The sequence below is a fragment of the Triticum dicoccoides genome, chromosome 2A (assembly GCF_002162155.2).
Source record: "Triticum dicoccoides isolate Atlit2015 ecotype Zavitan chromosome 2A, WEW_v2.0, whole genome shotgun sequence".
NCBI classification, from domain to species: Eukaryota; Viridiplantae; Streptophyta; class Magnoliopsida; order Poales; family Poaceae; genus Triticum; species Triticum dicoccoides.
The window spans coordinates 773,037,680-773,063,532 of NC_041382.1; the positions used below are offsets into that span (position 1 = coordinate 773,037,680).

Sequence of the window (25,853 nt, forward strand, 5' to 3'; positions counted from 1 at the left end):
TTAGGCAGACCAAATTAAGGAGAACCGAGAACATCTTTGTTAACGTCACAGGGTGTACAATGTACAATGTTCACAATTCTACTGACTATGAAACATATGTTCTCTACGGTCTTACAACATTATAAAAATTATCTTATCAACGACTGCATTAAGAAAGAGAACAAAGAAGTCCTAACAAAATAGCGGATGAGAGCACATTTTAGTATCCACATGAATGAGGTACACATGATGCCGGTCCTTGTACCACCTAACTATCATTTTAACTACAAGCTTTGGATCTTCAGTTGGATAAATCTCAAGGCTTTGGTTTCAGTTAGATTTAAAAACTTTGGGCCTTCAGACAACAAATGTACCAGCAATCAAATGTACCTTCTGCTGACCTGGGCGTCAAGGTTGGGGGTGACGGTGACCTCGCCGTCGGGGTTGATGCTGCCAGCAACCTTGGGGTCGGGGTACACTAGTAGAAATGTGACCTTTAGTGTGGGTTCGTAAGGACCTTTAGTACCGGTTCTGGAACCGGTACTAAAGGGTGGGCACTAAAGGTACCCCCCTTTAGTGTCGGTTCAACACGAACCCGTGCTAAAGGCCCACCACGTGGCACCAGCCCGCGCCGTGGTCTGGGCGACCTTTAGTACCGGTTGGTAACACTAACCGGTACTAAAGGATATTTTTTTAATTTTCTTTTGAAATTTTGTTTTTGATTTTTGATTTTTTTTTCAAATTTTAGTTTTTTGAATTATTTGACGATTTAGCCTCTAATCACCCCTCATAACTTGTCAAGTGTACAACACTAATTCCAAATCATCTAACTTCCCGGTCGGTCCTTGTACCACCTAACTATCATTTTAACTACAAGCTTTGGATCTTCAGTTGGATAAATCACAAGGCTTTGGTTTCAGTTAGATTTAAAAACTTTGGGCCTTCAGACAACAAATGTACCAGCAATCAAATGTACCTTCTGCTGACCTGGGCGTCAAGGTTGGGGGTGACGGTGACCTCGTCGTCGGGGTTGATGCTGCCAGCAACCTTGGGGTCGGGGTACACTAGTAGAAATATGACCTTTAGTGTGGGTTCGTAAGGACCTTTAGTATCGGTTCTGGAACCGGTACTAAAGGGTGGGCACTAAAGGTACCCCCCCCCCTTAGTGCCGGTTCAACACGAACCCGTGCTAAAGGCCCACCACGTGGCACCAGCCCGCGCCGTGGTCTGGGCGACCTTTAGTACCGGTTGGTAACACCAACCGATACTAAAGGATATTTTTTATTTTTTTTTGAAATTTTGTTTTCAATTTTTTCAATTTTTTGTTTTTTTGAATTTTGGTTTTTTTGAATTATTTGACGATTTAGCCTCTAATCACCCCTCATAACTTGACAAGTGTACACCACTAATTCCAAATCATCTAACTTCCCGGTCGGTCATCCATCCTCTCACTACTCCAGCCTGAGCACGCTTAACTTCCGAGTTCTATTTCCCCTAGTCTCCAAGTCAGCACTTGTTGTTTTCCTGACAATAGTAAGCTGTCAATCCTATTAACCCTCAAGAGTTTAGCTCGACTACGAAGTCACAAGTATCACTGTTTGAGCTTGAAACTATTATTTTAAAATACAATAATTATTTTAACACTAATATTTCTCGAATAAGTAGTTTGACAATAGTTTGACCACGGTTTGACCAGATTTGACCAAAATTCAAAAAAAACTGAACTAATTATTTATTAACTCTAATATCATTGAATAATTATTTAGTAACACTAATATTTATTGAATAAGTAGTTTGACCACAGTTTGACCAAAAATTCAAAAAACTAAAATTTGAGCATAACTTTTTTTCCTTTGTGAATTTGAGGATTCTAAAAATCTTCAACGGGGTTCCCCCGTTGAAATCGGATGCGGATTTTAATTCCCCACATTTTGATATATTATACATTTTTTCCGACATCGTATGCAAAAGTTATAGCCGTTTTACGTTTTCATTACACTTTTTTGCAAAACATGTCCAAAATTATATTTTTAAATTTCCCTAACTACTAGATGTAGTAACATAACTACATCTCGAAGGATTTTAATTTTTGAGGTTTTTTTAGTTTTCTTTTGGTTTTTTTGCAAAACTGAAAAGGCGATAGGGGGTGGGGGTAGAGTTTGAAAATTGCCCCCTTTAGTGTGGGTTCGTGGCACGAACCCACACTAAAGGCTTTTCCCCTTTAGTGTGGGTTCGTGGCATGAACCGGTACTATAGGTTAGACCTTTAGTACCGGTTTGTGACACAAACCGGTACTAAAGGGGCTCGTGGAGACCCGGCCTGACGCCAGCCTGCCACTACCCCTTTAGTACCGGTTCGTGGAACGAACCGGTACTAAAGGCTCAACACGAACCGGTACTAATGCATATGGTGCCTTTAGTGCCCGGCCAACTTCAAACCCACACTAATGTGTCTCACATTAGACCCTTTTTCTACTAGTGGTAGGGGCTCGCGGCGATCTGGCCATCACGTCCTAGTGCAGTAAAGAGTAACATGGTTTCAATATTGTAACAAGCATCAACTAAAGAAGTGCACCTATATGTAGAACAAGCACATCTGTTGCTAGCTCTCATCTCACATCACATCTTAATTCATTCATGTACAAAGACTAGCAATCAATCATGGCAAGAATCTGAACCCTTTGGCTAACAAGTTGAACAAAATAGAGAAATAATGGATGGAGGAGAAGAGGACGTTGGAGGGGAGTTCATACCTGCAGAGGCGGATCTCAGGTTGGCATGGGTGGCACGAATCGGACCGGCGAGCTGCGCGCTGCTCTGGGGCTGCGCATGATCCCGCAAGCCGCGTGGGCTCAGGGGCGGCCGGAAGAGCAGTGTGCCGCCGGCGGGCAGGCCGGAGGGGCGGCGGCTCAAATCGTAAAGCACTGCATGCCTTTTATTTGCTTCATATCAACTGAATTTCAAATCAAGAGCAACAATCAGAAGGGTTTTAACCAATATATGTGGAAGACATAGAACATAACAAAGAGGTAAACAAAACAAGAGCTCCAAAAACTAAGTAACTTGAACCAAGAAGCATGATAGCAGGGCACATCAAATCAAGAAGCAGAATGGCATAAAGGAGTGGAAGATAGAAATTAGGGGGAGGCAGAGCAGGTCACCATGCCTCTAAGGCAAGAGAAGCATTGGGGTCCATTCTTGGCCAAATTCAGATATGCAATGTAGGAGTACGAACAGGAAGATCAGTTCGTCTCCACCACCACTATACATCTTCAAAGGCACTGCACAGCAAAAGAAAATTGGTGCACTAACTAAAACAAATAATAAATAAAGATTCATTTGAGATTAGCGATATCAGACTGTATAGAGAAGCTAACTTCTAGCAACCGAAAATTATGAGCAAGACAGATTAAATACCAGAATAAACATAGCTTCAGTTATGGAGTTCAGGTTAACTGAGTTCAGGCAGATGCCATCATTATAGGTGAAGCGCAGCCCGGTCCTGCTGTTCCTCTTCCTGATGCTGTAGGGCGGCAAAATGTCCCCTCTATTGAACACCTCCACGTACATTGCGACCCTGGCCACGAGAAGCTGCAATAATAGTCCAGGGAGGGAGGAGATATATCAATAAGCATAATGACAAATGCCAATAGATTTGATACAATTGTACTGCACACTGTTTCCGAATGCCACAAATTTATTACCTGAGTCAAATCTATAGTACCATTGTATCAAGTCAAGGCAATAAAGTCAAATCTACTTGCAAGTACATGCAAGGGCCCTAAGCACTCCAAAGGATGGTGCACATCATGCGAGGGCCCAAAGCACTCCATGATTTGATACAAGGTAAAATGATAACAGGGGACAAATGAAGTAGAACAATCAGTACAGAAGAAAGCAAGGAAATGGTAACATGCACATCAAAGCAAGTTAAACAGATAAGATACATACCTAACAGAAGGGATCACTTCTTCCTGCCTTTCTTGCCCGCACTCACTGGGGCAATAACAGGAACAAATGGTTCAAACCTGAAAACCATGGGCGCAAGGGGGAAAATCATATCAGGCAACAAACATGGGTACATTTTCAGTGGAAGCGATGCCGACTGGCAGAATAACAGTAGTCACCTCTTTGCATTAGCTCGTCTTTCTCGATGATGTTCTTTTGGACGATCTTCTCACTAACCGAATCTGCCATCTCGCCGGCCTGTAATGGGAAGTACGACCCTGAAAATGGGAAGAAATGTGATCACAGAGGCATGGCGACCTAGTCTATAGAGCATAGGCAAAGAGGAAACTGAATTTACCTCAGGTAACATGCCAACTGAAGCCGATGGTTTAGAACTATTCCCTGCAAGATTGCTAGATGCGTAAGTGGAGTTGCTGGAGTCATGATGACATCACCTTCTTCAATACATTCCATGAAGCTGTTGATATTATTTCTAGCACCTCAGCGTATATGTGGTTACCCTGACAGTCAAAGAACTATTGTGTAAGCATTTGTGAGAACAGGAATTAAAGAACTGTCTAGGCAACAATCACATAGACGATAGGATGATTGTACCCTGGCGGTATGTATCCGTAATGGGTTCATTATTAGTCCCACCACGGTGCTGCCATAGTCGTGAGACATACACACGGATACGCCAAATGGTATTTCCCTGACGAAGCAGGGACACAAGATTGAACTCCATCTGTAGAAACAGCAATCATCAAATATTAGATAGCCTCCGGAGAAAAGATTAGAAGACAGAATACTCATCAGAAACAAGAGATAAATAATGCAGAATGGGAAACCCAATGTGTTACATGGAATAACCTTTTTTCAGAAATAATTCAACTCTATCGTGAAGCAAGCTATGAACAAAACAAGATCAGACCATTCATAGTATATACAGTTATTGAAGAGCAAGTAGTATATAAAATTTAGAGCTAAGTATCATTAAGGGCTCCTTTAACACAAGCAGAGATAGCATGATCATAATATACATATAAACACGCTGGCAGTAGGAAGCCTCGTTATCCCTGCACCCCAGAAGAAGGACATCATCCACACAGATATGCATCATCATAGATGACACGAGCAAAAGCACAACTATTACTAACTATTCTTAGGGTTTAATACAAAGCAAATCCACCTAAAAAGAGTACTATCATGGATCTAACATTGTATCAAGAAAAGAAAAGGAGAGACATGTACTAACTGGAAACTGAAGGCATATCATCTCCTAGGATACTATGGTAAAACTACAACCCAGAATAAACACATGCAAAGTTTTCTCTAAATGTTAATATATGCATGCTTTGACAATTTTCTAACCCAAAAAAATAACTCAAAACCAACCCATGTGGATCTGGAACAACACATTTAAATCCTTATTAATAAGGGCAATCATTCTTAACAGTAATCCACAACTAAAAAACCAAGAATAACTCAAAACCAAACGCACCGTTTACTCTTCTCCTAATTCAGCGATGGTGCAACACGTGTATTGCTCAATCTATATATCCAACTAATGTATAGCCTTCAACCATCTATGTCGATGCATCTCACCTCTAACTGAACTGTTACTACCCGAAACAAAAATACACTGCATATGTACCAAGAGAAGTAATCCTTGATTTCTCTTTGCATAGCAATAATGAAATTAAACAAAGGAGAACATAATGCTTACACAGACATGATAAACATCAGAATTAGATATTTTGTCAGAAGCATAGCGCACACATGATAGTAAAAGCCCAGAAAAGGAAGAAAAAACGTGAGAGAAATGGAATATGGTGAGAAGCAACCTTGGAACCAGAGTGAGAGGGGCATCACATGTATGTGCTGCTTCCAAGGACTGCCTCGTTCTTCAGCCCATTGCAGATCTGAAAATAAAAGGCAACCGAGGTTGACATCAGAGAGAGAGAGAGATGGCCGGGGCACTTTGCTCCCTGATGAACCGCGGCGAGCTAGCGTGCTGCACAGGAGCAAATAGATAGAATCGAAGCAAGCAAGCCACAGAGAGATATTTCATCATCATTCATGTTATCACCTGAAGATTCTGGTATCATAGCAAACAATCTAAGAATTACTTACCAACAGAAAAACTATGTGATATGCATTATTTACACAAACCAATATTTTCATATAGGGTCAGAGAGATATTTCAGCATCCAAACCAATAAGAATGAAATAATCTAAGAGTACTATCACTATAGAGCAACAATTTATGAACTTGTTGTTAGTCAAAAGTAACAATATGTTCAGGCAAAAGGCCTAAGCATTAAGTATAATTAAAAACCCACACTATATGAATCATACTCAAGATTCTTTTGCATAGTCAGTCAATCACACCACACAAATATTAATATTAATTACCAAGAGAGTATTTCCAATCCTAGCGGAATACTACCAAATTTAAATTGTCATAGGACATGGATAATATCATGTATATCATATTATCAAGCCATAGTCCTATTGCAGAAAATTATATTACTGAGCATGATTTTCTCACCTGATATAGATCACAAAGGGTCCCAATATACTTGAGGCAAGTTGTTCAACAAATATTTTGGTCTGGGCTCGGAAAATTGGATCGAATCAATCATGGAGTCGTTGCACCGAGTCGAGACGAAATCAGTACCTGCAGCCTGGGGATCAGTTGCTCATGCTCAAGAAATTGCTCTTTTTTCTAAGCCAAAAAGGTGCACAATCAGAACCATGATAAGAAAGTATTTTTTTCTAACAAACTCACAACAAAGAGTAAATCAACAGCTAGCAGGTGATTCATAGGATATGCACATGAAATAGACTTAGCTACAGGATAAATCATGAAATGAGACTGAGAGCACCAAAATAGATATGCAGATACTCTTCCTATTTTCTTCGTTTGCTAAATTAACATAGAAGAGCAAGAGCTTACATATCTTCTTCTTCCCAGTAGCTCCAGAGAACTGCATCTCTACCCCTTGGGACCCGACCCCCTGCAAATGAACAGATCAAAATATCAAATCTTGAGGGAATGACCTCGTAAATCCACGCGAGACTGTGAGAGAGAGGGGGGTGGGGGAAGTGGAGAGGGCGCTGACCGCTAGCTAACTTCGCACGGCGGATCAGAGGCTGCTCACCGCGGGTCGTCCTCTTCCCGGAGGTGCATGAATCTACATCCTTTTAACAAACTTTTTAAATTGCATTTCAGTATGATCTGAATTATGGGCACGACTACCCAGCCATTTTGGGTACATCACTTGGACTAAGATGCCATCAATTAGTACTCTAGTTTTTTTAGAATGGGCATTTGTACTATGGAGGAATTAACTGCAATCAGAGGATAATATATACATCAATATTAGTGAGCTGAGCTTGGAAAGTGACTTGGGGATTCTTCCGGTGATTATCGGCATACAAATCCAAACCGATCAATTTCTTCCGTTTGCCCAATTCTTTTGGGATCTCGCCATTGAGGTTGTTCCTGTACAACTCCCTGCAAATCAAGTTCATATTGAGAAAATCAAACCATTTTGTTCTATTCAAATAACAGAAACGATGAATTCATCGCAGGAGCACATACAGGTACTAAAGATTCACAAGACGGCTGAGCTCAGGTACTAAAGATGGAGGATTTATGTGCAAACCCAAAGATAAATGGTTGGCTAATCTAACTCTTTCACTTAATAAACCCAAGAAAGCCTGAGGCCTGCATCAAAAATTTCTTTAATAAACATACAAGGGTCATCCCCATATAGCAGTTTCTTCTACTAAATCCCTATCTATCAAGCACCTCCTCTCGTAAATAAATATGGCAGGGCTCTCTAATCAATCAAGCAACCGGAAGAACATAATGCACCAAAGAGAACTGCTTATTAGGGAGCCATACACGCATCAAACCTAATAAGAAAAATAAATTAGGGGGTAAGTAGCTACCTAAACACCCAAGATGTGCTTTGCGTACACGTGAGGCAGCAATCCACGACAAGCGTAGTACCTGCAAAACAAATTAGCCAGCACATAAACAATACAATGTCAATCAGGTGAAGAGGTAGAAGAAAATGAACGCCCAGCAAGCAGCCAAAATAGCCCAAGAAACATCCAAAGGAACGGCAGAGGCAAGAAGAAGAAACCAAAAGAGGAATAGGAGATGCAAAAGGATCCATATGCAGAAAGATTCGGGGGAGATCAAATCCACTGGGCCAATCCGCGGCAACCGGACCATGCCGAGGCTAAAATTAACAAACCTAACCTGATCCCTACTAATCACGATATACAGACCTATATAAACAGCGGGAAAGAGGAACCAGCGTCTCCCTCCTCACCTGCTCTGCTCGGTTGCACCATGGCCGACCTTGCGGGTGGCTCCTCGGTGATCTGGACGCGCCGCCTGACCTGCCCGGCCAAGGTGGCCCTCCCTGTCCTGGCTCGTGATGAGGGGAGGAGGAGAGGAGAGGGTAGGGGCGCTCCTCTTGCCGTGTGCAGGGCTGGGCGAAGTAGACGGCGGCGGCGGCGGGAGCTGCTAGGGTTAGGGGTTGGGTGGAGGAGGAGGGACGAGCGACTGCAGGAGGAGGCGGCGGGGATGCGGCGGGGCGAGCGGCTGGGAAGGGGAGAGAAGACTGCGAGTGGGACGGGCGAGGCGGGACGGCGGGGCGGGGTGGGCGAGGCGGCGGGGCGGGGAAAGGCGGGCGAGCGGGGCGGTGCGGGCGAGGGAGGGGGTGCGAGTGCGGGGAGAGGAGGAGGCTAGGGTTCACCAGGGGAGCCGGCCCTTTTATACCCCCACCACGCGAAATGACCAAAATGCCCTGGTGGGGGCATGGTATTTACATTCTGTTGACATTACTATTCATTCCAGCAGTGTTTCTTCCAGATCCGACGACCCAGATCCTCCCACCTCTCGATCCAACGGACGAAAACACATCAAGGAAACCGATCCAACGGCCCAGAATCGCTGATCTCTAAGGAGCCTTGTAGGAACATCCTTCTCTTATTTCTGTATGCATTATTGGATTGGATTGCTAGTGCGTGTTCATCTCCTACGTCACACCTCACCTCTCGTCAACTCGCCGCAGGCCTCTTCATGAGACACGCCTCTTCATGAGACACGTTAACTAGTCTCTAAGCCTCTTCTTCTCTCTCTCCTTCCCTTTGGCCGTCCACGAGTTTCTTTTGTTATAAAATGAGCTTGGCCGTTAAAAGATCATTGGCACCGTCATCATCACAATCAGAATAAATAGCCCATGTCGTCCTGGAATAGGACTAGGTCTTGATTGCAGGCAACTGATGTTGGCTATAGCGGTAGATTTTCAGGCTCAGTGCTCGGTGTCCTCGGGACACAAATGCTTTTGCGCAGAGGGTGAGAGACACCCAAAAACACACTTCTTTTCTCATCAAAGATACTCCCTCCGTTCCAAAATAGATGACTCAACTTTGTATCAAAGTTGGTACAAAGTTGAGTCATCTATTTTGAAACGGAGGGAGTAACTGAGAAAACACAGGGCCTGTTTGGATACTCTAACTCGGTTAGAGGTTAGAGTTAGATTCTAACCCAGAACTATCCCAGAACTAACTCTAATCAAAAAGGTGTTTGGACGGTAGGGTTAGATTGACAATCTCAATCATTTGGCTACTTTGAACCCTATTTTCTGCGGGATTTGATGTGGCCGACTTTTATGTGGCCTCCTCCCACTCACAATTGACATAACAAATGATCTTTACAAATCAAGGGTCCAAAACATGATAAATTTTATTTTCTCCATACAAATGAGATGTCCCAATTAAACATACAAGTCATCAATTAAGTTTCATAAAAAAATTACACTCCATAAAACAAAGCATGAGCTAACTCATCAGGGAAGGCATTCATGTCGATATCTTCAACAAGAGGTTCGTCTTCTGGCCATGCGGATGCAGAAGAACTAGGCATTGGGTTATAATTTTCATCCGCATCACAGGCATCAAATTCCCTATCCGGAATTCTGCTCTCTCGAATGAAATTATGAAGAGCCATACAAGCAACAATAATTCTAGTTTGCTTGTCCTCTGGAAATTTTGGCATGTTCAATAAAATCCTAAATTTCATCTTCAACACTCCAAAGGATCGCTCAACGACATTCCTAACTTTGGCATGTGCATGGTTGAAGGTTTCTTTCATACCTTGTGGCGGCGGGCCGTTTTGCCATTGTTGTACATGGTACCTTGTACATCTGTATGGTGAAAGGTAGCCCGGACGGTTTGGGTACCCCGCATCAACCACATAATACTTCCCTGCATATTGTGAAAGACACACAATGAGACTTAGATGAACAAGTGTAATTGGATAAAAAATGTTGCAAGACATTTCATGTGGAAATTTTTGATGATGAGTAGTTCTGGCATCTTTCAAAACTCTCATGTCGTGTGCTGAACCAGGCCATCCCGACATCACAAATGTAAATTTCATGTCGAAATCACAAACAGCAAGCACATTCTGACTGGTTTCATTGTGCCTGTTCAAGTATGGAACCCTCTTACTCTTATCCACCACAACATTCACATATGTCCCATCTATAGCTCCTATGCAGTCATTGAAGTGTGGCCAGAATGCTGGATTTTCTAAGTTTGGGTGCACCTCTGAAAATGTTGGGTCCTTGGGTACAATTATGTCATGTGCTGACCCGAGGAGGCATGTCAAAACTCTGTTAAATGTCCTACTTACTGTCTCCATGGACCTCCTAAAACGGTTCTCAGCCTGTCTAACTGACTGTGGTGATCCAACAATCCATAAAAACATAGCTAGAGCCTCTACAGACGTCATTTTTGTAGTGGACTTCAAGCCATATGATTGCACCAAAGTATTATGTAGCTTGTTAAACAAAGGTCTCTCAACACTAGACATGTTATAGCATTGGGTATCTCAGGCTAGTGTCTCCTGCACCCACTCCAAACCAGAATATCCACTGACCCTCCTAGGTAGTTTCACAAAGTAGTTATCAGAGTACATACCCAAGACAGGAACCAACTTCAAGATTAAATTCTCAGACTGCACCAAATCGTTGCGGCACATGGATATGATCTCATCCTCACTTGTGCTACCTCCATCATATTGTTCTTCCTCAATCATGGGGACATGATCTTCTTCCTGTTTCAACACATGTATCAAATTGTCAACACATATCATAAAACTTGAAGGAATGTAAGCAAATGAAATTAATTCAGCCCGCGGATAAAACAAAATAGGTTCAACACAGATAATAATTCAACACCTCACAAACACATGATAGGTTCAACATACAACAATTTAAATAGATTCAACATCTTAACACACACTTCAGAACTACTCCAAATTGTTGTCCCTGCGCCATTTCTTGAAGTAACCTAACCTAAGCTCAGGAGTTAACAGGCCACAAAAGAACTCCCTTTGGCACTCTGTTTCGAACATCTTAGACATAGAATAGACAGAGTCAACTGTTTGCTCAACGCCACACTCAAATGCCAGCTCCTGACACCTCTTCACAGAATATGCAGCCTTCTCATTTGCATGTTTCTGCATTTGTTTAGTGTTGGCTGCGACAGACTCCTTGTAGGTATTGGCCATGTCCTTGACAATCTTCACCATTGGGCTCTTGCTCTTCTTCAATGGACTGGTCAAAGTGCTTGAAGTGCTTAATGACCTCTTGCCCCTTTGGCCCCTCTGGTTGCTTGTACTTGTAGGTGTTCCTTGAAACTCCTCCTCTTCCTCTTCTGCCCCTGCATCTTGCCCTTGATTCTGACCATAATCATCTCCAGGCACAAAGGCTGTGCTTCCATCCACAGTGTAACCTCTGAATGGTCGATCAAGCAACTCCTCGTTTGCTGGAGGACCCCACTGCAACTTCCTAAGGCATGGTTTCTTCTGCAGGATAGTGAAAAAGTAAAACTAGTTAAGATATGAGAGATTCATCAAGATTTACTCACTACACACTCATTTGTACAAAAGTAGTATATACTCAGTAAAAATAGAAGTAGATCACAAGTAATCAGTACCTATTCATTCTGAATGAAAAAACACCCAGTATATGCATATTACGAAACCAAGCAGTATATACTGTATACGCAAAAGAAAAACAGTACACATTCGTTTGGATAAAAGTAGTATATACTCAATAAATACAGCATGTATCCATTCTTTCTTCTTGGGACATAAAAAAATGTATGGATTATTTTTTTGGTGTTAAACAGTGCATGCACATTTGTTTTATCTTCTCTGGCTGTTTGTTTCTTGCGATTAGGTATATCCAAGATGAAGTATCGGCTCAGATTCATTAAGATTTACTGCTCCAGACTTAAATTATTTGACTGGTTCAGATGCATCAACAGTCCATTTTATTTACATAAAAGCATATATAGTCGTAACTATGTGCATAGAAGACCCATATACTTTGCCAATGCAATGAAAAAAAATCACAGCAGCGACCCAACTGAGTAGGAAGAAAAACTTGGTCACAACCGCGGATAAATCTTCACAGCAGCGACCCAACATATTTAAAGATATACTACATTGATATAGACAGTAAAAGTGTACCTATATGTGTGTAATCCAGAATTCAGAGTCGACATCAATGGGTGTTTCGTGTTTTTGAGTACAACTATCTGGTTCTTCACCTGCACACGAGAATACACCAACCCCCTTCTAGCAAGCAAGCCATCGATAACAGTTTGGTACCCTTCAGCACTCATCACCACACCATTATACGTTCCTGCTGCACATTGCTCAATGCACAATTCTAACAAGCAAGCACTATTAGCATCACTCCATTGGGCTCGATTGCTTTGGCTCACCAGGGGACCTCCGGAGCTCGCTAACTCCTCCACATCATCCTCCAATTCTTCATCACCATTGTCGAAGGGGCCACCGGAGCCGGATGCTTGCCCACGGACGGCACTCCTCGGAGCCCGGCGGCTGGATGCCGCGGCGGCCGAGTTGGCGCGCTGCCGAATGTCGCCGCCATGGAACGCCATCCTGGTGCGCTGGTTACGGCGGCTGGGTGCCGCGGAGGCCGAGTTGGCGCGCTGCCGAACACCGCCGCCTGCCCCCGACGACGACCCGTCGAGGAACACACCACTGTTTCCTCCGCGACCGGCTGTTGCCGACAAGGAGCCGCCGAAGTTCAGTCGCCGGGCGTAGGGTGGGCGATAGGGAGGGAGCCCGGAGCCCCTGACGCGCCCAGGGAGGGAGCTCATCATCGTTGCTCTGGAGGAAGGCTCCGTAGAGCCCAAGCCCCGGGAACCCCTCCGACGCCGGGGCTTGCGAGTTGAGGTCAAGACCGGTATGGGTAGCGGGGCCGCTTGCCGACGGCTGCGAACCCCACACACCGAAGCCGTCTCCGTCCATCGCTGGTGCTCTGCTCCAAGCTATACTACCTGAACCAGAAGAGAAGAATCAGTAGCGCATTCAGGAAGTGCTACAAGCAAGCCGAACTCAACACCGCACACGCAGTCGTGCTCTTCTGCGGAATAAGTAATCTTGTCCATGTTAACTTATGAGATACATTTCTAACTTTGATTATTTATAACAGCTAGTGCATAACAAAAATGAAATTGTACCAAAATATTATTTAATGATGAAGTATTGAGTTGATTACACTATATAGATCAGCTCTTCGTTTCTTAATGCTCTAAATTTGCACAAGAACATCTGCAACAAGAGAAGGGGCTGAACATCTGCAGCTCACTAGGTAACTAAACAGAAGTATCCAGCCACACCGCTGCTCACTAGCTAACTAATCGGAAGTTCCGCCAACATATCTAGCTACTCTTGCTGACTTGCTGCACAGACGGACGCCTACGAGGAGGGAGAGCACGAGTACAGAAGGAACGGACGGACTCACCTCTCGCTGGATCCCTAGTAGATGCGCCGCCTCCGCGCACAAGAGAGAGAGAGAGAGAAACGACCGGGAGTGGGGCGAGCTTCGGACGGGGAGGGCGAGCGGTAACCGGAGGAGGGCGAACGCCGTCCAGAGGAGGTCGCGGCTTGGGCGGGCAGCGCGGCGGCCGACGCTTGGATGGGCGGCGCGGTGGGGAACGGGAGGTGTGCGCGAGGGACGGAGGGATCTGATGTGGGAGGCGATTTTTTAGTTATTCTTTTTGTGGGCCCCGGAAAAACTAGCCCAACTAACACCCCTCCACCGGGATACTTTTTTTTTACATGGGTTATTAGAGGCAACTAACTGAAACTAACCCATCTGTTTGGATCCTTTTGAGCTATTTGAGCCCAAAACAACTCAAACTAACACTAACTCTAGGATCCAAACAGGCCACAGTTAGAGCACGGCAGCTGCGCTGTCGGGTGCCACGGCGTGCACGGTACACCACCACGGCAGTTGACAGTTGAGTAGGCGGCGATCGGGTCCAACCCAGCGAGGCAGCCCGCGCCCGGCGGCCAAAGCAACGCAACACACGCAACGCACGCGCGCGGCGACAGTTCCGCTCTCGCCCGGCCGCCCGGTGGTCTCCTCACTTTCCTTTGTCCGTCCGCTCTCTTTCCCAATCATTCCCCTTCCCCTTCGCCTTCCCCTCTCGCCATCGCTTCCTCCGCCAGCCACCCCGCCCTTGCGCCGTGGGGTCCCCGCCCTCCATCCACCTGCTCCGCTCCTCTGTGCGCACCCAACCCACGGCCCCGGGATCGGACCCCCGTCCCCAGATCCGCTCCGCGCATCCGACCTAGCTCTACCCTTTGCTCCGCTCTTCGGCCGGGGAGCAGCAGCAGCGGGCGAGGGCGAGGGGATGGAGGGCCTGGCGCAGCGCGCGGCGCTGCTGCGGGACTCGCTCGGGAAGAGCCAGGCGGCCACCGACGCCGTCGTCTCCATCCTCGGCTCCTTCGACAGCCGCCTCTCCGCGCTCGACGCCGCCATGCGCCCCATCCAGCTCCGCACCCACGCCGTCCGCACCGCCCACGAGAACATCGACCGCACCCTCCGCTCCGCAGACGTCATCCTCACACAGTTCGACCGCACCAGAGAGGTACTGTCTCTCCCCCCAACGATCCAGCCCCCTCCCCTCCCTGCCCCCCGCACGCTCTCGGATCCCCATTGCATTGCGTTGCTGCTGGAACCGTGGCCGGCAGGCGATCGAGTGTGGGGAAAGTTTTGTGTTTGGTGGCGTGATCACTCCATTCTACTAGTACATCTCAAGCTGTTGAGTGCAAGCAAGCTTAGTGTCAGTTACCCAATTATAGCTTTTTGTACTTGGAATTGTCGATTTTCCTTCTCATGGGAAATTCCATGTCATTAGGCTTGAGGAAAACTTGGTTGTTTTTGGTGTGATCAGTCCATTCTGTTGTGCTACATCTCAGTGTGTCCAGTGCAAGCTTAACTAGTGTCAGTTAGTAACCAGTAAGCTTCTGCGTCGAATGGAGGTAAATTTAGTGTGCCCACCAGTATTTAGTTCAAAGATGAGCTAAATACCAGTGATCACTAAGTTTACACCTACTCCAAGTCTCCAGGTGGAGACTATACCTTTTGGTAGCTTAAATCGTTCGACGTGGTTCTTCATGGTTCCGTAAGGGAGTCTCCTGAAAAATTAGCTACTCTTAGTATCTCTTTGCTGATATAATGTTATCTGTATGTAACGCACGTGCAGGCAGAGCGCGAAATACAAAAAGGTCCTAATGAGAACCTCCAGGGTTTCCTCGACGCGGTCGACCGGCTGCGCAGCATCGAGCGCTTCTTCAGCTCCAATAGGAGCTACAGCAGCAGCGACCGGGTGCTCAGCCACGTGAACGGCCTCCTCTCCAAGGCCCTGGTGAAGATGGAAGGTGAATTCCAGAACCAGTTGACTCAGCGCAGGTCCGTGTCTCATCATCCATTTAAATTGCTATTTTTGTCTCGACGTTGTCTAACTCTTGCATGGTGCGCGCACCCTCTTAAATAAATGGTCCAGCAAACCGATGGAGCCTGACCGTCTTTTCGACTGCCTTCCGAGTACGCTTCGGCCATCAGCCGAGTCTCGGTCTGAAGGTGGGAAACACCCGCCAGGTGGCGCGCAATCTGATAACCATGAAACCGCGGAGGCTGCCGTATACAAGCCTCCTGCACTTATTGAGCCCAAGTTTGTTCCTTTGCTTGCTAAATTGGCACAGCAGCTGGTCCAAGCTGGATGCCAACAGCAATGTGCAGAAATATACAGGTAAGCGGAGCTAGACTGGTTATAATTCTCCTTTCTCGTTCATGCGAATAAGTACAATAGAAAACTTTTCGCGTGATTGTGCGACGCGAAATGAAGCTCTACCTTTAGATATACTTTGGGTAAGGAAATAAACTGGGTAAATTCAATAGTTCACACAATAATAAATCATCACATAATGAATGCTGCTAATATGATATAGTCTTGCTTTTGGATTCAAGCGGTCAACAGAAATTTCAGAGGCAGCTGATAGTTCTAAGTTGTTTTAGACCATTTATAGAAACAAAATAATTATGAAAGGTTTGGGGTGATATAATGTTTTGGGGACAGGCAGCGTTTATATGCATGTCTATAGTTACACAGATATGTCTGGCATTGATCGTAAGAAACTTCCTGATACGACAGTCATGGATAGGTATAAGGATGAATCCTTCCAAATTGGATAAGATAATTCTTACTATCTTTCTTTCTCTCAATTGAACAAGTAATTGGAAAATAAAACAGGAAGTACAAAAATGAGTAATAAACCCCAGTATATATTTCTACGATTCAATTCAACATTTTGTTCATTCGGGTTTGGTTGTGTCATAGTTCTTATGGCGGCGTTGAGCGAGCATTGTGCCTATGTTTAGTGCAATGACAGGTTAAGCGATGCCTAGGCGCGCTTAAGCGTTTTGTACGAACGTCTTACAGACAGGAACAAGGGCACCCAAAAAAACAATTTTCAAAGCATGTATTAAGCCTAAAATCACAAGCATGTTGGGGGAGGAGAGATGAGGGGGAGCTAGATGTCAGGGAAGGGGAAGAAAGCTGGCAGCGGCGAGGTCGGGGAAGCCACCATGCTCCAGCCTAGACGAGGAGGAGCCCGAGATTGGGGAAGAGGGGGAAGGACTGGTGGCGAGGTCGGGGAAGGGGAGCTCAAGGTCCAGCGGCGGGAAGATGGGTAGTGAGATCGGGGGAGAAAGCCCCACATCTGGTGGCACAAGGTCGCCTTGCTCTCCTCTGTTTCTCCCACCCTGCTCTCCTTTGTCTAACCCTAGGTGTCCGAGCGCTTTTTTCAACGTTTACCCCAAAAGTGAAGCGGTAGGCCTGCGCTCAGCAGCGCTCCGCTAGGGGTACGCTCAATTTTCATTGCTTATAGTTGGAATTAGCTTTGCGTTCGATGAACTGCATTTATCATTTTATCCTTTATTAAGTGGTTCCAGTGAGAGTTATCAACTTTAACATAAAAAGGAAAATAGGTAATAGCATCTTTTTAATGACGAAATATTCTTGGCTTTCATGTTACCTTCAATGCTCAGGCACTTTACATCTCTAAATACTGAATTAGCCCCTCACAATTCATTAATATGTATTGTAAATCCTTGCCCCTGTAGACAAAAAAAAACAGATATAATGTCGTGTTAAAGAACACAGAAATTACCACAGCAAAATAAGATTTCAGCAATAGAACACTAGAAAGTTGCCTCTCCATTTCAGCCATTTTACTTGCTGAAACATATTCTCCTTTTATATGCAGCGAAGCTCGTGCTTCAGCTTTAGAGTCGAGTTTGAAGAACTTGGGTGTTGAGAAACTGAGTAAAGATGAAGTGCAGAAAATGCCTTGGGAGATTTTGGAGTCTAAAATAGGGAACTGGATTCATTTCATGCGAATTGCTGTAAGGATCTTTCTCAAACCCTACTAAATAGCACTATAGCTTGCGTTTGTTGACACATTCTGCTTGAAACAGGTGAAACTTCTTTTCGCTGGGGAACGCCAGCTCTGTGACCAAGTTTTTCAATGTAGCCAATCTTTAAGGGATAAGTGCTTTTCTGCAATAACCAAGAACAGTTTGGCTACTCTACTCAGCTTTGGTGAGGCAATTGCTATGAGTAAAAGATCACCGGAGAAATTGTTTGTTCTGCTAGACATGTATGAGATAATGTGTGAACTTCAAACAGAGGTATATTTTTATTCAGACCATGCTTGTTTCACTGGCTAACGAGTGCACTTGTGTGCATAATGATAACAGCGGATGCCAAATATACAATTCATCTGTTTGCAGTTGACACAAATGCTTATTCACTTGTGCCACCTTGAAAAGATTTCCTGCACTAACTGCCTTAACAGTTTGATTTGCTTTGGCTGGAGACATTTGAGCAATCATTGAATGTCGCATATGGTTACGGAAAAACAACAATTTCCGTCTGCAACTATTCAAATACTTATGATAGTACTCATGTGTTACACTTTGATGCCATACTTCTATCATTGAAGTGTTGGGCCATTTGTATTTGAGTATACCTTTTATGCATAAAATATGTTTTTCACCATGGCTTTGTTGTTCAGACTTTGATATCCATTTTAACTTGACAAATCTTGTAGGAAGATTGTAGACTTGTAGTGTAAATTCAATGTGAATTTATTCTTATATATAGCGGTAAGCATGGAAGTAACTAAAAGATTCATCTTTCAATTGACTGTAGATTGACACCATCTTTGTTGGAGAATCATGCTCTCAAATGCGTGACTCTGCACTCAGTCTGACAAAATGTTTAGCACAAACTGCACAGAAGACTTTCAGTGATTTCGAAGAAGCTGTCGAGAAGGATGCAACAAAGAATATTCATACTGATGGAACAGTTCATCCTTTGACAAGCTATGTGATTAACTATGTTAAATTTTTATTTGAGTAAGTGTCTAATCACCTGCACTTTGTTTTTGGCAATTGCATAGGTGTATGGTCATACTTTCATGTGTTCTTTCTAAAGTTTATCCACTGGGTTATGTTGATATTTGTGTTATGCACCTCGCTGCTGTTAGATTTGAACCTTTTCTGTAGCTTTCTACTTCACCAAAAAAAAAACAAAAAAAGGGCAACCTGGTGCATGTAGCTCCCGCTTGCGCAGGGTCCAGGGAAGGGTCCGACCACTTTGGGTCTATAGTACGCAGCCTTTCCCTACATTTCTGTAAGAGGCTGTTTCCAGGACTTGAACCCATGACCTCATGGTCACAAGGCAGCAGCTTTACCACTTCACCAAAAAAAAAAACAGACTTCCATTTTTACAGCTGTTTCAGTAATCAGAACAGATAGATCTACTTGTAGTTGTAGGTGAAACTTCATCTATTCCAGTCTTGTAAAGGTAGTGTTGAGACACTTCCAGTATTTCAGCTACTATCTCTGTTTCTAAATGTAAGACGTCTTGGCAGTTTAAATTGAACTGCCAAAACGTCTTATATTTAGGAACAGAGGGTGTATTATTTAATGCCCTTCCAGGCTGTGTTGGTTCTAGTAGTAGTAACTCCCTATCCATGTTATCTTTCAACATGTCACTTCTTGCTTCAGCTTCACAAAATAAAGGAACAACAGTAAGTAAATAATGACCTCAATCTGCTACTCTTGGTGCAGCTATCAATCAACTCTGAAACAGCTCTTCCAGGAATTCAAAAGGGAAGATGGATCAGGTTCTGAGCTGGCATCTGTGACCATGAGTATTATGCAAGCTTTACAAAATAATTTGGATGCAAAAGCAAAACAATACAAGGATCCTGCATTGATGCACATCTTTTTGATGAATAACATTCATTATATTGTTAAATCTGTCCGCAGGTATGCTCTTTATGAAGTACAAGTAAAAGTCATAATGAGTTTGTAAGAGTGTGAGTTTAGTCTAATGCTCTCTTTCCTTTCTTGCAGATCAGAAGCCAAGGATTTATTGGGCGATGACTGGATTCAAAGACATCGAAGGATTGTACAGCAAAATGCAAACCAATATAGAAGGGTTGCTTGGTCAAAGGTTCGTTGGCCAGAAATCTTCGATTAGAACTCATTGTGCCTATTTCTCTTGCATTTTGATGCCATCTTGTTGAAGCCTTTTCAGCCTCGTAAATAAATGTTCTCACTAAGAACTGTGAGTCCAAACTAACACTTGAAAATCTTATATCTATGTAGCTACTGTCTCTGAATATATAGGAGGAATCCAGAGATAATTAATGGCCTTAAACATACTAATAGTAATGCACTTCATAGCATGGAAAATCCAATTGACTTATTTGTTTTGCCGAGCCTTATTCTTTGTTGCTGAGGTATGATCGTGGTTAGGATTGTTGATTGATGTATATGTTCAGAAGGAAATTTTTGTGGCTTGAGTGTATCACTAGCTTTGGTCACCACTTTACCTGTTAGCATGTAAAAGACGATAATACTGCTTAGAAACTGAAAGTACATTTGGAAGAAATTGTAAAAGTGTAGGTAGTAAATATTTATGCGCACTGCCTTATTTTAGTTTGTTCCAATGTTGTAGGTGTTGCAATGCCTCTCGGGTCAAGGTTTGACTTCATCAGGAGGTAGTGGTCAAGTAGGAAGCGAAGGTGGCAATAGCAGTGGAGCTTCAAGAACAGCTGTGAAAGAGAGGTTGGCACATATGCCCTGAATATTTCAGCCTACTTTACTGTCTCTATGGTCTATTATTCCATACTGACATATTGTTTTCCCCCATGATGGTATCAGATTCAGGTCTTTCAATCTGCAATTTGAAGAGATTTATCAAAAGCAGTGTGGCTGGTCTGTTCCAGATTCAGAGTTGCGTGAGTCATTGAGACTGGCAGTTGCAGAAATTCTGTTACCCGCGTACAGATCCTTCCAAAAACGCTTCGGGTATTTTTCTTGGCACACATTGACACCTCATGCTCATAAACAGTGAATTTCAATGCGTCGACCCGAACCCGAGCTGTACATGCTTTTTGTTCTGAACCCTGGTGGCAGTATCTTAAATCTAGCCTTGTGCCACATTTTCTATATGGTATCTACTAACGTTAAAAATATATTCATTTACATCAGCATTAGAATAAACACAGTTAATCCATTTATTCCTATACCCTGTTGCACTTGCCACCTGGCAGCCATTTAGCTTATTTATTATCCTTTTTTTTGTGTGTGTTGATTAGACATTTAGACCTGAATCCCGAACATGCAGGTTAGGCTAGCTTATATTTGTTTGTGGTGAAAATTAACAACACATCATTTTTTGAGGGTTGGCTCATCACTATTTTCCGACCGACATGTTTAATCTCGTGAAATAACCTTCTTTTGGTGTTACTTGTTTACGAACATAGATGTTCGTTTCTCAAGATTTCTTTCAAAAACTGTTCTGTCTCAAGGTTGTAGCTCCTAGCTTCTAGTTCATCTGTAATTGTGTATGCGTATAAAATCTCTTTGTCGAATTGCAGGCCTCTCATCGAGAACAGCAAAGCGCCTGGGAAGTACGTCAAGCACACGCCCGAGCAGCTTGAGCTGTTCCTGGGCAACCTATTCGAGGGGAAACAAGAACGTCCTTGATAGCCGCGTCGCTACCCGCTGCGCTCTGTGTGGATGCGACGATATTGCTGTAAATTAGACCCCTGGTTTGTCCATGTGACTGACTCCAACTGCATCGGCCCTTGCCTCGGTGCATGGTCTTTTGTACAGAGTGTAAGGTCTAGCTGTATGTCTTGCCTTGCTTATCAGAGTAGTAGGTGGTTTCGATGTGCTGAAATTCTTTTTGTTCTTTTGGGGGGGATTGGAATGCTGAAATTCTTGTTAGCATGTTCGGTACTGGTGGTGTGCAGCAGTCCAGCGTCGACGTAGTTCGTCGGTGTTTCCCTGTTCGGCCTTGTAGTTCTGCGTAGTGGTAATAAAGTTGACCAGAGTGATCAGATCAGTGGCTCGGTTATGGATTGTTGTATTATAGTTGACCGCAGTGATGAGTTTGAGCTATTGTGCATTTGCTCTGGTCTCCTTGTGACTTCTGGTCTTTGAAACTTTCTCCCAGGACTGGTTCAGAGGAATTGCTTTCTTTTGTCTACTTGAACAAGCCATGTTAGGATCCTTGTGGTGGAAGCAATCCTGATGGTTATGTCAGGGTGTTTCATGTGAAATTTACACATGTGCCACTATTATTTATTGGAGGCAATTTCAAATTCGTAATTACATGGATATGGATGGCATGTTCTTATTTAGGGAAAGCCGGCAACTTTATTCACTGGATAATTTTTTTATATGTTTGCTAATTGCGCTAAAGTATAATCAGCCCTTCTATGTTGAGAAGTTGCTTCCTAGTGGCAAGAAGGCGAGGGTGTTGAACTCCTTCCTTGACATCATGTATCGCATCTTTCATAACTCCTTTCCACACATTGGTGACAAGGACAAGGTGCATGCCCATCTTGTGGATATGATGCTCATTTGTGAGGAGGTCCGCCACTCTCAGTCGCAACCACTTGATGTCTCATATATCATGTGGTGCGAGCTTCGGTTTGTGATGTTCACCCGTAAGGTACCCATCTATGGACCTTACTTGTTTTCTATTGATCTTGAGGACTTGGGAGAAGCTCTATCCCGATGATGAGTTTCTTGCCTTTACCCGGATTCGTCATGAGCCCATCAAGCTCTGTGTCAAGCCCCAGTGGGCCAACACTACTACCCGTGCCGAGTCAGCGGCTGCTCAGATGGATGTGGATGCAGATGAGATTGAGGAGGAGGACGCCGATGAGGACAGCTCTGCTGGCTACTCGCCTTCATCTTCTGAGCCCTCTTGGGCTAAGAAGCTGAAGAACAAGATGAAGGCTCTGTTCTACATGCAGGCCAAGGAGCAGTACCGGTCTCATGTTGCTTAGAAGGAGAGTCGATGCCGCGACAAGCAGATCTTGAGGACGCTTGGTGAGCAGATATCCATCGGGTCTGAGAGGGTCATCACGTCAGAGGCAGCTTGCGAAGTAGGGCTACCAGTGGATTGATTCTGAGGAGGACAAGGAGGAGACCGTCCCTGCTGCCAAGTCTGACGAGGAGCGTGCGAGTGATTACTCCGCTTGAGCCACCACTTGTGTTGTAGGTGTCCTTTCTGCCTTTTTGGTGTCTCGATGCCAAAGGGGGAGAGAGTGTAGGATTTGCGAGTTGTGTGTCGTGTTTTCGTTCCACTGAACCTCGTTTGCTTTGGTTTGGTTTGCGCTTGTGAGACCTTTCTATCATATGGTGTAAGACATATGCACTTTATCGTATCTTACTGAGCTTATGCTATCTTCTGCTATTTACTTTATGCTCATATTTACTATCTTGTTTAGTGTTAGCCTTATTGTTGCAAGATATGCCTCGTCTATAAAATATAGGGGGAGTGTTGATCCTAGTATGTGTGCCGTGCAGTCCAAAGCACGTATCTAGATAGCACACATCTAGGGGGAACCCGTCTATATTTTAGAGATGTGGGGTTTGCTCATGTTCTATATTATCTCCCTTTGTGCAAATCCCGTATTGTCATCAATCCACCAAAAAGGGGGAGATTATAAGGGCATTTTTATCCCTTAGTTGTTTTGGTGATTGATGACAATGCTTTTGCGGACTAATCATGTGCATTGAGTATCTCAGACATTTCATCACTAGGCACAAGACGATTTGGTGCCCCTCGAAGACTATTGAAGACGGTGTTTCTCTATGTTTCTTTTCGGTGGATTTGAGTCGTAGGAAAGCCATACTATTAAAAGGGGGCCCGCTTTGGAAAGGTTTGGGTGGAATCATCACGTACACATCTACTCCTTTGCATCGCCTTTCCTTCGGCACTTTGGAGCATCCTCCGTCTTTTCTTGTCTATGCAAAATGTCGTGTTTGCTGATCTGGGGCATGCGGTAGTACTGCTCCTAGGAGCGGTAGTACCGCAGGCCCTTGCGGTAGTACCGGCCTCTGGCGCGGTAGTACCACAAGTGCCCACGGTAGTACCGCTTCCTTGGAGCGGTAGTACTGTGGCCTCAAGCCAGGCGCTGCTGCTATTGCGGTAGTAGGGGCGGATGTAATTTTTTTACATCCGTGCCCTACGCAGTAGTACCGCGCCAGGTGCGCGGTAGTACCGTGCACTCTGGCCAGGCTCAGCAGCTTGCGCGACAGTAAGAGCGGATGTAATTTTTTACATCCGCACTACGCGCGGTAGTACCGCTCCTGGCTTGCAGTACTACCGTGTCGGATTTTTGCATAGATCCCAACTTAGTGGAAGTTGCCACGGATAAATTTTATATGTCCGTGCCTTCCCAAAATCTGGACCATCCATGCCTTGCGGTAGCATCGCAAGGGGGAGCGGTAGTACTGTGCCAGCGGTTCTACTGCCCTCTACTTCATTGCATCTGGGTTGTTCTGGTTTCTGCTGCTCGGGCAGTAGTACCGCGGGGCCCTGCGGTAGTATCGTGTGCCCTTGCGGTAGTACCGCGTCCCCGGCGCGGTAGTGCCGTGCTACGCAGGCTGAGTTGGTGGGTAACGGTTGGATTTGTTCTTCCACTATATAAGGGGCGTCTTCTTCTCCGAGTTGACTACTGATGACCCACAAGTATAGGGGATCTATCGTAGTCCTTTCGATAAGTAAGAGTGTCGAACCCAACGAGGAGCAGAAGGAAATGATAAGTGGTTTTCAGCAAGGTATTCTCTGCAAGTACTGAAATAAGTGGTAACAGATAGTTTTGTGATAAGATAGGTTGTAACGAGCAACAAGTAACAAAAGTAAATAAAGTGCAGCAAGGTGGCCCAATCCTTTTGTAGCAAAGGACAAGTCGAAACAAACTCTTATAATAGGAAAAGCGCTCCCGAGGACACATGGGAATATCGTCAAGCTAGTTTTCATCACGTTCATATGATTCGCGTTCGATACTTTGATAATTTGATATGTGGGTGGACCGATGCTTGGGTGCTGTTCTTACTTGAACAAGCATCCCACTTATGATTAACCTCTATTGCAAGCATCCGCAACTACAATAAAAATATTAAGGTAAACCTAACCATAGCATGAAACATATGGATCCAATTCAGCCCCTTACGAAGCAACGCATAAACTAGGGTTTAAGCTTCTGTCACTCTAGCAACCCATCATCTACTTATTACTTCCCAATGCCTTCCTCTAGGCCCAAATAATGATGAAGTGTTATGTAGTCGACGTTCACATAACACCACTAGAGGTTAGACAACATACATCTTGTCAAAATATCAAACAAATACCAAATTCACATGACTAGTCATAGCAAGACTTCTCCCTTGTCCTCAGGAATGAACGTAATTACTCACAAAGCATATTCATGTTCATAATCAGAGGGGTAATAATATGCATATAGGATCTGAACATATGATCTTCCACCAATTAAACCAACTAGCATCAACTACAAGGAGTAATCAACACTACTAGCAACCTACTAGCACCAATCCCGGACTTTGAGACAAGAATTGGATACAAGAGATGAACTAGGGTTTAGAGATGAGATGGTGCTGGTGAAGATGTTGATGGAGATTGCCCTCTCCCGATGAGAGGAGCGTTGGTGATGACGATGGTGATGATTTCCCCCTTCCGGAGGGAAGTTTCCTTGGCAGAACACCTCTTCCGGAGCTCTAGATTGGATCCGCCAAGGTTCCGCTTCGTGGTGGCGGAGTCTCGTCCCGAAAAGTTCCTTCCTATTTTTTTTCTCATCGAAAGACCTCATATAGGAGAAGATGGGCGTCAGAGAGCCACTAGGGGGCCCACGAGGTAGGGGGGCGCGCCCTAGGGGGGCACCCCACCCTCGTGAGCAGGGTGTGGGCCCCCTGGCCTTCATCTTTGGCGTGGATTTTTCTTTATTTCTTTTAAGACGTTCCGTGGAGTTTCAGGACTTTTGGAGTTGCGTAGAATAGGCCTCTAATATTTGCTCCTTTTCCAGACCAGAATTCCAGCTGCTGACATTCTCCCTCCCTATGCAAACCTTGTAAAATAAGAGAGAATAGCCATAAGTATTGTGACATAAAGTGA

The 25,853-nt window shown here is 44.4% G+C and overlaps 1 protein-coding gene and 1 long non-coding RNA gene across 2 annotated transcripts; one reads left to right on the top strand and one right to left on the bottom strand.

Annotated features, from left to right (window-relative positions):
* Positions 1-3,109: 3,109 nt before the first annotated feature.
* Positions 3,110-8,539, bottom strand: LOC119352450. The gene is made up of 12 exons (XR_005170168.1): positions 8,276-8,539; positions 7,887-7,947; positions 7,052-7,446; positions 6,886-6,946; positions 6,478-6,606; positions 5,771-5,848; positions 4,542-4,671; positions 4,285-4,447; positions 4,106-4,204; positions 3,930-4,006; positions 3,396-3,569; positions 3,110-3,259 (listed from the first exon to the last, which is right to left on the bottom strand). It is a non-coding gene; the product is annotated as an uncharacterized LOC119352450 (long non-coding RNA).
* A 5,915-nt stretch (positions 8,540-14,454) lies between these two features.
* LOC119357187 (exocyst complex component EXO70A1-like) lies at positions 14,455-21,840 on the top strand. The gene is made up of 11 exons (XM_037624176.1): positions 14,455-14,930; positions 15,549-15,754; positions 15,849-16,094; positions 17,611-17,749; positions 17,822-18,034; positions 18,558-18,763; positions 19,481-19,681; positions 19,769-19,868; positions 20,376-20,485; positions 20,582-20,728; positions 21,301-21,840. Exons 1-11 carry the CDS (start codon positions 14,694-14,696, stop codon positions 21,407-21,409), a joined length of 1,914 nt encoding a protein of 637 aa, XP_037480073.1. The 5' UTR covers positions 14,455-14,693; the 3' UTR covers positions 21,410-21,840.
* The last annotated feature ends 4,013 nt before the right edge of the window (positions 21,841-25,853 follow it).

Excerpts from the sequence above, each read along its gene's own strand:
- LOC119357187 (XM_037624176.1), top strand. The coding sequence starts at position 14,694 with ATGGAGGGCCTGGCGCAGCGCGCGGCGCTGCTGCGGGACTCGCTCGGG. Across the intron at positions 14,931-15,548 it reads AGTTCGACCGCACCAGAGAG|GCAGAGCGCGAAATACAAAA; the intron begins GTACTGTCTCTC and ends ACGCACGTGCAG. Across the intron at positions 19,869-20,375 it reads GAAGGGTTGCTTGGTCAAAG|GTGTTGCAATGCCTCTCGGG; the intron begins GTTCGTTGGCCA and ends CCAATGTTGTAG.